Source organism: Temnothorax nylanderi, unplaced genomic scaffold, assembly GCF_030848795.1.
Source record: "Temnothorax nylanderi isolate EJ_2023f unplaced genomic scaffold, tnyl_v1.0 TNYL_tig0085_pilon, whole genome shotgun sequence".
Lineage (NCBI taxonomy): Eukaryota > Metazoa > Arthropoda > Insecta > Hymenoptera > Formicidae > Temnothorax > Temnothorax nylanderi.
Window position 1 is genome coordinate 137629 of NW_027249147.1, and position 11584 is coordinate 149212.

The following is an 11584-nucleotide window of genomic DNA, read 5'->3' on the forward strand; positions in this document are numbered from 1 at the left end:
AGGCGAAGCGAAATTTATTGACATCGTTATTGATACCGGACACGGCCGCGGCGGCGATATACGATATATCGGGTTCGACGTTGCGCTGACACTGGCGCGACATATCCTATCAGCGAGGACATACTCTGACACATGCCACGTCATGTTATTAATTGTCGTTGGCGTTTATCGCGTGGCCGCTTTCCTCGGCTTGTCCCTAACGGAGTATAGCGCGGGTCTGCGCGTGGAATGACGACGCGTAGACGACAGACGAGTCGTCGTCGTCGTCGATCATGGGCAGCAAGATCTTGCCGTGCTTCGTGTCCGGAGTCATCGTCAAGGGCTTCGGCAGGGGCTCGAAGGCGCTCGGCATCCCGACAGGTACCCTTCGTCCTGCGAACAATCCACTCCCGCGGATCGAACAGCCGTGGCACGTTCGAACCAGCGGTCTATAACCCCTCGGAACAGCTGAAACGCCGAGTATCGATTGTGACCATTGTGACGTATCAATATCGACAGTAACGTTCGACGAGACAGTTTCTCTCTATTGTTGAAAAGCGAGCGAGAGCGTGTTTTTTTTTTTTTTAACTCTTTCGTTATTTAGGTCACGATTAAAACCTGCGTCATGCGCGTACCGTTCGAAGCACGCCTCGCTAGAGGTTAGGATCCTTTTTTCTTTTTTTCTACTATCTATTTTTACCGGCAGTTTCGAAATGATAAATCCTTTTGTTTTAAATGCGCTTCCCGCACTTGATCGTGCCCCTTCTCTTTCTCTCGCCCTCGAGATCCCCGAGGTGCCGTCACGTGCCGAGATGCGACGTCAGATTTTAAGGAATAAAATAAATAGAGAAACTCTGTCCCTCGCTGATGAAACTTTTATTGAAACTTGAAACGACTGACATACAGATCGGGCGAGAAACGATCGATGCTCAAAGTATTGAGTTGAGGCGCGTTCGCCGCGACAGACAAGAACTTAAAGCCCGTTTAAAGCTCGAGACTATCTTTTTTCACTTCTTGAGGAGGCGGAACTTTGTTAAATAATAATCAATAGCGCGACGTGTCCTAATACTAGACATGGTAACAATTGGCGCGATTACGATAAGGGGTTTTGTTGCATTACCTCCAAGGAAAAATACGAGTTGAATGAAAATCGAAATATGCGAGAAAATGAGTTTTAATTAAGATAGATATTTCCCTTTAAATGAAGGCGTTTCGGGTAAAGATTCGGAAAGTTTTTAAATTATAAAAGATTGTAAACACATCAAATTCTGCCGGTTGAATTAGTCACTGGATTAAGTTAATCCGAGTTGAAGTCATCGTAAGATAAAAAGTTGCGCTCTGTACCTCGTTTAAAATGCCGCATGAGTAGAAAATTTTTCAAATGTGGCATCCTTTGAATATTAAATTCTCTCTCGTTACAGCATTTTTCATCACTTATTTTTCAATTATGATTCAAGAATGTATTATATTAATTATATAATTTGCATTCAATTTGTTGGCAATTAGTTTTATACATATATATAACTTTAATCTTTTCTTTTAAAGATAAAAAATGCAAAAATACTCCGTGTTTATTATGACGCCACATTTGACTGTCAATGAGATTTTATTTTCTTTTTTGATATTGACGCAATCAAAATTTGTATTTGGGATCAATATCGAATAGAATGTCAATATGGAAAAAATGTTGCAGAAAATTTACACGTTTCTCTCTTCTTTTGCAAATATTAGCTAATCTGCCGGAACTCGTGGTCAGTGCTTTGCCGGAGGATTTGAGTACTGGAATTTATTATGGTTGGGCGTCCTTACATGGAGAAGTTTATAAAATGGTCGCAAGCATAGGATGGAACCCGTATTATAAGAATGAGAAAAAGTCAATGGTACGAAACATAATTTCAAAATATAAAAGACTGAATTTTCTGCTAATTCAATTTAACATAGCTCAATTATCCTAAATTATATTATAGCTGCATACAGTAGATATATATCACTATTTAAACAGTTATAAAATATTTTATTAGCTCTAGAAAACTCTTTGTTAAGTAAATGTTACTGTGTTTAAGTAACAAAGTGAAAATTATATTTATTTTGCAGGAAGTTCATCTGCTACATAAATTCCAAGATGATTTCTACGGTCAAGAGCTCAGGGTTATTATTGGCGGATACATAAGACCAGAAAGAGATTTTTCTTCCTTAGGTAATGGGCACTGTCATAATAATGACATAAAATATGTGTAAATAAATTACTATTCTTTCAAAGTAGTTTAAAGTTTAAAATATCTTATTTGAAGATTGTTATTACTAAAGAACGATTTTATGTTACTTATTTTTGCAGATGAACTCATCACAGAGATAAAGAATGATATTGCAATCGCAGAACATCAATTAGAAGAACCTGTTGTAAATAAGCTAAAGAATGACGACTTTTTAATGATTAATAAAGCAAATCACTAATAAGAAAAATGTACATTTTTATCTGACAAAATTATAAAAGAAATATTTTTATTACTTTAGTTGTGCATATTTATTAAAATACCTATATAAATATGTAAGTATTGTTGCAGTGTTGGGAGAAATAAAATCAAGATTAATAATAAATTTAGAAAAATATGTAACAAATAATGTAACAAAAGTCTCCACGTACTTCTAGAAATACATTCCTCATAAGACTCACTGTTCTTGTATACAAATGTAGAAATATCCTTTGCGCCGATTGTGACTTCGGAAACTACTTCAGGATATAAGATAAAATATAAGATAAACCTTGATATAAGATAAATCCTTTGGGATCGAATCTGAGACCCTACCAAAGGTACGAGTCACCGCTTTCACACAGCACCACGTCATCCCAGAAAAAAATGTAGAACGGTACCCTTTACGATTTTTCGTGTCATTCTTACGCAAGGGCTATGCTAATTTTCTTTATCGTCCGAATTTTTTTGTATGCATATACTGTCTTGTAAAACAATGGGGTGGCTTCGTGTAAGAGCGATTGACTCATAGTTGACTCCTAGTTTCAATCTCTGCCATCATCTCATGTATGCTTTGGTTTTGTAAGAGGATGATTGGAAAATTAAATGTTGTGAGTGAAACAATGGTAAGCTATTTTGACAACCTATATTTCATTAAGATAATAAATTTGGAAACAGCGTAGATAATTATTTCATAATTATATTCATAAAATTACATTCTTAATTATATATACATAAGAAAATCAGAAAATACTATATATTTACACACAAATACAAAATTGTTTTACAGTTCTACTAACAGATTATATGATGATGATATTGGAAATAAAAAATGTTTTGACATGAAAATATAAATATAAAAAGCATATATGTAAATATGTCTCCACCAGTTCCTTCATTTTCAGATACGATCGACGAATGCGATGACTATTGATCCAAATTAATCTAAACGATTTCATTCTTTTTTTTATATATTTTTCTTATTCTTATAATACGGGTTGCTATACTTGCAACTATTTTATAAACTTCTCCATGCAAAGATGCAACCATAATAAATTTCAATATTTAAATCCTTCAGCAAAAGACTGACTATAATTCTGGGAGATTGACTGATGATATATTTCATATTTGTTTCATAATTCCATGAAGGCTTCTATACAAAAGAAATGTAAGTTAAAAAACCCCATTTTGAGAAAAACGACTTTTTAACAGTAACTGTCGAATTACTAAAATAAAAAATGGTGCTATAAAAATTCGTTGGTTTTTTCCGAAGCTTTCATGAACTTGTAATAAATAAAAATATTTAACATATCGCTAAAAATATAAGAAAAAAACATTTTGTTTAATAAATATTGTAGTTTACAGTGCAGGAGTAAAATGTAGGATAAAAACTCCTCAACTCTGAAATTATTTTTAAAAAATTGGAAAACGCTTTTGGCGGGCTTTTTGAATGCGCTTTTCATTGTCCATCAAACCTATAAAGGTTGCAAGTTTACTTATCTTCATTTCGCAATAAAAAAAAAAACAATAGGGATGTAAGTCGACTTACATCCCTCTTGCAGAGAGGCCCTTAATTCATCGGCACCTTTTATTACTCGATATTAAATATCAGTTTGTCTGCCTAGGGAGCGTTTAAAGCGCTACTCCAAAGCGGACCGTGGGAGTTCGCCATCTATTCAGCGATATAATCCGTGCGGTTCCTCCCGTTATCGAATCCACCTGAATCCGCCCCGGAACTTGTTATGAACTTGATGATTTAGCAAGAGACATGTCAATTGATCTGACGAAAAACAAAGATGCCTTGGTGGCAGCTTGGCACAGCGTGGTCGACGATAAATTGTCTACTAACTGGTAGGCCGTACACCTAAGTCCCCATTGCCTTTTCTCGCGATCCGGCGTGGTCCGGCGTCTGGCACCGACTCGCGTTTTGGCACACTTTACGTGTACTATGCGTGCGTGCGATCCCGTCAAGTTAGCCGGTTACTTTTCGCCGGTGTCGAGCTCACAATTTCGAGCCGAAGCGATATGCACGATCTTCGCTGTAAATATTGGGATGCACGACAAACACTTTTGTTGCTCACCCAATCCGCCTTGATTTTTTTATTCGCTCTAGATAATTGTTAACGAGTGGAAAGAATATGTAGTAAGCTGTTAGACAAGTTATCCTTTCCATCTGGATGAGATACGTACAGATATCGAACGTTTAACTCCTTTTAATAGAATAGAAAATGATACATAGATCAATGTAAGAGATTACGTGATTGTTTAAAACGGTGCAGATGCAACTGTATGATTGACGGATGATTTTATATAGCTATGGTTTATTAGTTAGCGTAAGACTCGATCATAATTTTGACCCAGAGATTGCGTACAATATGTAAATCTTATGCAGTTTTTATTCAGTTGACTGTACTTCATAATTGAGAGTCTAAATATTTTTCTATTCTTGGCAGGGCTGTGTTTGGCTACGAAGGGTCGACTAATAATTTAAAGGTAGTCGGAACGGGAGATGGCGGGTTGGAAGAGATGATTGATCGATTAAGTAGTAGCCACATCATGTACGCATTTTGCAAAGTTATCGATACTAAAACAAGTCTACCAAAGTGTCTGCTTATTAATTGGGTAAGTATGAAGAAAATTAATACATGAAATGGGATACGATTTACTCAATAAGATAACATATTTTACATTTTTAAGAAATGAAGAAAACATGAACAAAACTTTTATGAATTTTATAATAATTTAGTCTGTAGGCTTTTACTTGACAAAATATTTGCTTACAGCAAGGAGAAGGTGCTCCAATCGTTAGGAAAGGAACGTGCGCTAATCACATTAGAGATATAGAAAAATTGTTGAAGGGAGCACATATAACAATTACTGCGCGTTCTGAAGATGATGTTGAGGTAGATGTGATTATGGAAAAGCTTGCACGAGCAACAGCCTCCGCATATAAGTTTAATGAACCTCGTAGTGAAAATGAAGGAAATACAGGTCCTGTTGGAACAACGTATCGCAGGTTTCTAACATCTCTATCTTGTTTTGTTACGTCTTGAAATGTATTATTACTGTTCACAATGCAATTCTTACCTAATGTGTATTTTGCAGAGTAAACCCAGAACAAGAGATAAATGCATCGGAAAGAGATCAGTTTTGGGAAAAGGAAGAAATGGAGGAGAAAAAAAGATTGGAACAAGAGCGGCTGCGCTGTGAACAAGAGCGACAGAAATTAGAACGAGAAATTAGAGCTCGGGAGGAAAAGGAAACGCAACTGAGGGAACAAAAAGTATGTTCCAATTCTGTGTGTATATTTGATTTTATATATATATATATATATATATATATATACATATATATATACACATATATTGTATTTTACATATATTAGATATTATATATATGTGCACTGTTAACGTAAAATATTGTTTCAGGTAACTGCTAAGGAAAATTCAATCGCTCGTCAAAAACTGGCCGAGCAGCGTGCCGAGGATGTAAACAACTTACGCAATCAGAAAGCTGCTCAAAATTACAGCAATGATGCCGAAGATGATCATAAATCACGAAGCGAAGAACTACGGAAACAAAGGAGCAAAGAAACGCAACAATTGATTGCTCAAAGAACAATAAACGCTCGAGCGATATTCGAACAGAATTCGGCGGCTGGTCAGATGAAAACGAGTTCGGCGCAACAATTTTTACCTAAGAACAATCACGTAGAGTCTATGAGAAAAGCGTTGGAAGAGACTCAAATAAAAGATCAACCCGATGTAAAGTCCCGCGAGGAAGCACTAGCTGAAGCGAAAAAGTCTATAAGTGCGGAAACAGCGACGATTTCTTCGCCCGCAGTACCTCAGTCTCAAAATACCAATCAAGAATTGAAAACGACCACGAATCCGCAACCGGAAGCTGAACAGACGGCAGAGAATAAAGAGCAGGTCGCTGAAAATGAATTGTACAACCAATTAGATGGCCCGTACTTATATTTCGATCCGAATAACGAGGGGATGAAGGCTAGAGCTTTATATGATTATCAAGCCGCCGATGACACAGAAATCACATTTGATCCTGGCGATATAATCACACATATAGACGCGATCGACGAAGGCTGGTGGCAAGGTCTCGGACCTGACGGAACTTACGGACTTTTCCCTGCTAATTACGTTGAAGTTATCGAGTACAACACAACATGATAAGACATGTTTCCAGATAAATTTATCGGATATAATTTTTCATTTTCTTCATAATTACCCACATAGAACCACTTGCATGTGAGACATCGGTATCAGCGTAATCCTATTCCTGATAAATGCTATTACTTTTTAAGGTATAAGTAAAATTGAACTACGTGATAATATAATTCTGAATGACTAGAAAAAACCTTTTGTAATGGAAACGTGTGCTTAGCATGTAACAGTTGAAACGCACGTCTTCGTAACATTTTGCGCCTTCCACGTCATTGTTCAATCTTAAAGCATTTATACAAGGAGTGAGTTTACAGTTAATGTAACAGTTCAATTGGTAAAATCTCAGAAGAGAGACGATTGAAATGGTAATCATAACCGGTAAAATGTATGTCTTCCCAGCAGGTCATACAGGTTTTATCCAATTAACCCATATTATATAAATATATATCTTTTTATAACACCCTGTATCAGATGCTGATATAGCAATAACGAAAATGCATCTTGTAACATGTATGAACGGAACTGTGTTACTGCAAAACTGTAACAGCTACTTATTTAAGTTAGAATCATTTTTAGATTAAATACTTTAATTTGTTACAGTTTAATAACGAAAAACTTAGTATTAAAGAACCCGCTTAAGTGCGAGCTGCTTCTTAATTTTTATATTACTTTTTAAATGTTGATGTTATGTCCAAAAAAAAGCATGAAAATGCTTTCAGTTATCGTTGAAACACCGTAAGAGCGGCAGTTGACACATATGTTAGGTATGATAAATTATTTTATTGTATGATAGAAATTTTTATAGATAATAATGAGATAAAGTAGCATCACAATATTCATGTTACATAAATAAAACGAAAAAAGTCATCTCCGATAATTCTGATTCTGTGCACCACCTCCACTACCTGCATGACTCAAAAATGCTAAGTGACCCTTTGGACATTTATTGGCATAATGACCTTTCTGCCCACACTTGTAACACGTCACTTCTTCGAGTGGCTTTTGCGGCCCTCGCGGCGGCGGTGGTCCATTGTGCATATTCATATGGTGATGCGACGGGTGAGAATTGTTATCGAGCTCCTGTCTGACTTGAGCTTCTCGCACATCGGGCGGCATTTTGTTGCAATAGATTGCTTTATGACCTCCTTCTCCACAAAAGTGACAAGTGATCATCACTTTCTTGCCCTCCTTTGGTTGCATGTCCTGCACCGCCGGTAATTCGAATCTTGGACTAAACACAGATTAAATTTCAAGATGCTGATACTCCAAATATATTTCTATATTATGGACTTGCGTTTTTTTTGTACACGTATATATAACTTACTGCATGAATTTGCAATTTGGCCCCTCTGGACAAAAGCCGGCTAAGTAAGCCATACACAGGACGCGTCTAACATGCCGATGCCGACACAAAGGACCGTGTCTGCAGAAACCACGATCGTACCATGGACAATCTCTGACTTTAGTTTCAGGATCAATGTGTAAGAATGGACATTCCTTGTTGTGACATGCATCTATAATAAATGATTTTGTTTAAGTATAACTAGTTTGTCACACAGTTTAAATACCTAGAATGTTACATATTATTTGAAGGAATCATATTGACTGCTCATATAAAATACTTAGTGAAAAAAAAAATAATTTTTTTCAACAGTATTAATAGATAAATAACTATAATAGTTATATCGGGCTACTTACTGAATCTAGAATAAAAATAACATTCTGGCATCTTTGTCATGTCGTATTCGTGCAAAAATTCGCACTGATCACCCTTTTTACAAAGACCCCTCAACCAATGTTTACATACTATTGTCCGATCGCCACGAACGTGCCTAAATGGACAGGAAGCTCCTTTGCTACAAGTGCCTCTCGGATAAAACTGACATACTGCGGCAATTGATTCTGTAAATTAAAAGGGAGAAACATTATTTACTAAAACTTTTATATTATTAACATAAAGTAGCTCTATTCATTATTTTAATAATATCGTACCGTATTCTCTTTGCAGTAAATATAAGACAGAGCTTACCAAGAAAGTATAATCCATAGAGATCAAAAAGAAAGAAAGGAAGGAAGGAAGAGAAAGAAAATTAACAAGTAACAAGTGAAAAGAGTTTTAAGAGTACAACACAGTTGAAGATGGCTCAAAGCAGAGCGAAAACGTCTGATGTATAATTATCCTATCAGTTCTTAAAGAGTGATGTAACGTTAACTTACGTACTGTCAACTGCATTGTACTCTCTCAAAGCTCTTTTTACTTGTTACTTATTAATTGTCGAGAGTCCCTAGTTATTTATTTATTTATTAGAAACAAAACTGATTAAATTTTTTACAATTATAAAAATTTAACCAAAAAGAACGAAAATAACATACAAAATACTATTATAATTGCATCATTGTTCGACACCATGTTTCTAGAAGAAAATTTGTAGTTGACTTTTTCCTAACAAATATATCAAGTTTCTATCAAATTAGTAAGTAAAGTGTAGTTGAAAGAAATTGTTGGACATTACATATTTTTACATTTTAAAGCTTAGTTCATAAAATCTCGTTTAAAATGCTGGCAAAGTGCTCGAAAGCAACAACGGATATTGCTATTAAAGAAAAATCAATTATTGAAAAGAATTTGGCCAGTCGATATTAATAAAAGTAAGACAGTTTGCATGAATTATTTTTAATTGGAAAACAGAGATTCGGATAAAATATGACATTTCAGTACCGCGAACTTAACCTAACCTAACGTGTGCGGTTGAATAAAAATATAACGCGAAAACTTACTGTCCATGCCAGTAAAAGGTAACGAGAGAGCCCCATATTGTTCATCGAGAGCAACTTCAATATCAAATCGCATGTGTTCCACGTTCGCTACTATACACTCCATTGTTATTGCGAGAATTTGAACAATTAAACACAAAACACTTGTGCTCCGTTCGACCTGAAACTGCCGAGATTGCAGTGCGTGCAGCCAACATAACTCGACCCAATGAAAACGTCACTATACAGCCACGTGAAGTTGGCCCTAGCTGGCTGGCTCTAGTGACGAGATTTAAATTTGATTAAATTCGATTCCTTCTCATTGTCGAACCAGCGTATTGTATTTCGCGGCGATTAAATCATTAGGCCTGTTCTTTTTAGCTGAATTTCTTGCACGGTTTATCTTTTTGAATTCCTCTTTTTCTTTTCACGTTGGAGAGAAAAAGAAAAAAGATGAACTGTGTAAGAATAAGTTCAGCTTACTTAAATAGAACAGACTTGTGGCTGCGTTTCAGCGGAAAAAGCAGCTCAGTATTCATTAATATGATTGGTTTTTACCTTTAATTTTTCACTAGATCTAAATGCAGAAATCAATAGTAATGAATTTTTCCGCTGAACGCAGCCAGTGTCGCTAATTAAAATCAACGATTATATAGAGGAGGAACCGAATTAAATCTCTTTAGAGAACTCTAAATCTCGTCACTGTACCGACTGTACGGAATACATAATTGATATCTTGGCACTTGAATTTGATTTTTTAACCGATTATACACGATAATCGTATTATAGATATCCTACATCAAATTTGTCGCATAGCCAACAACATTATAAATACAAAATTTCTTAAAACTTTTTAAAGAAACTTTTCATGTAAAAAAATTTATTTAAATACATAAATCCATTTTGCAAATAGTTTTATATGCTGCTGATTAATAAGAAAATGTTGATACTTTTTGGAAACACTTATAGAAACTTATTTAACAACTTCATGGAAAAACTGATTTCATATTTAATATAATTTTTTAAAAGTATAGTATTTTTTGTGCAATTAAGTTGTATTAAAATCTCTAGTAATACAATAATACAATTTTTACAATATATAATTTTGTAAAGAAACGTACAATACGAAAATTATCCTTTTAATTATTATAATTGCCAATGCGCTACTGATATTGGCAATTGCATGTCGAACCCTTTTGTATTTCTCGTTATTATTTGTTACCGAAAGAATCTCGCACGCGAAAAATTACTTTTGATGTCATCTCCCGTGAAGTTAATCAAATAATTGTAGTAATCCATTAAATACCGCACGCATAATAATCATCGTGATTTTAGTATAGACAATTAATTTTTTTCGTTCTCGATTGCAATCATTTTTGCGTATTTTATGTTATATTGCTGCCGAAGTGTGTCTAAAGAGCGCACGATCGTGCACTTGGCATAAATCGTCGTTCTACGGTTCTATTTCACAACTAGCTGGCCTTTCGTGTTTTCTGCGATATATTTTGGACAGCGATCGAATGAGATATATGTATGTATAAAGCAATGGCCGCCATTTTCTGATTTCGGAGCATGTGTTCCGCTCCGGAACTTCCGGAGCATGACGACGTGAATCGGTTATCGACGATCGGCCACATCGAGGCTTCTCGATGTTCACATCGATTCCGATATCACAATTAAGTAATGTACATAAAAAAGGACGATATGAACTATCTGAGAGAATAAAGTTTAAGTCAAGATAAGTCAAAATTTAAAATTTATAAACCTTTCTATCAACCTGAAATTGGCATCGTGTCATTTTGCTTTAATATATGTCAATTCTGTGGGTCATATATTCTACGACAATCTGTGTGTATTATATGTGTAGGTACATAATTCTTTTCCAATATTTACTATAACGAAACAAGCGCGAAGTTATTGACAATCTGTGCGCAAGAGGAGAGAAAAATTTTCGATCGCTCCTACGTTCACGCGATATCTCTTTGAAATTCACAATTTCTGATTACGATCCGTCCGCAATGTCAATGGTACGCGAATATCGATCGCGGGGGGGGCCGCGCGTGATTTAGGGCGCCGCGCCGCGCCGCGTCGTTGTCAATGCCACGCGGAAATAAATCGCAATTTAACGACGACTGACGACGACTCCGGCGGACTCGGCCGGAGGTGGCCGGACTCCGGACTACTCCGGAGACTCCGGAG

The 11584-nt window shown here is 35.8% G+C and overlaps 3 protein-coding genes and 1 non-coding gene across 4 annotated transcripts; 2 read left to right on the forward strand and 2 right to left on the reverse strand.

Moving 5' to 3' along the window:
- Window positions 1–11: 11 nt before the first annotated feature.
- On the forward strand, window positions 12–2492 carry Rfk (Riboflavin kinase). Its single transcript, XM_071710098.1, has 4 exons — window positions 12–360; window positions 1711–1859; window positions 2074–2176; window positions 2315–2492. Exons 1-4 carry the CDS (start codon window positions 273–275, stop codon window positions 2431–2433), a joined length of 459 nt encoding a protein of 152 aa, XP_071566199.1. The 5' UTR covers window positions 12–272; the 3' UTR covers window positions 2434–2492.
- A 341-nt stretch (window positions 2493–2833) lies between these two features.
- On the reverse strand, window positions 2834–2932 carry LOC139774728 (U6 spliceosomal RNA). The gene has a single exon (XR_011718658.1). It is a non-coding gene; the product is annotated as a U6 spliceosomal RNA (small nuclear RNA).
- Window positions 2933–4132: 1200 nt separating this feature from the next.
- Window positions 4133–7498, forward strand: Abp1 (Actin binding protein 1). The gene is made up of 5 exons (XM_071710095.1): window positions 4133–4301; window positions 4904–5072; window positions 5234–5466; window positions 5556–5733; window positions 5879–7498. Exons 1-5 carry the CDS (start codon window positions 4219–4221, stop codon window positions 6635–6637), a joined length of 1422 nt encoding a protein of 473 aa, XP_071566196.1. The 5' UTR covers window positions 4133–4218; the 3' UTR covers window positions 6638–7498.
- Window positions 7392–9574, reverse strand: Clp (cleavage and polyadenylation specificity factor subunit 4). The gene is made up of 4 exons (XM_071710097.1): window positions 9410–9574; window positions 8330–8533; window positions 7956–8145; window positions 7392–7862 (listed from the first exon to the last, which is right to left on the reverse strand). Exons 1-4 carry the CDS (start codon window positions 9510–9512, stop codon window positions 7496–7498), a joined length of 864 nt encoding a protein of 287 aa, XP_071566198.1. The 5' UTR covers window positions 9513–9574; the 3' UTR covers window positions 7392–7495.
- Between the last annotated feature and the right edge of the window lie 2010 nt (window positions 9575–11584).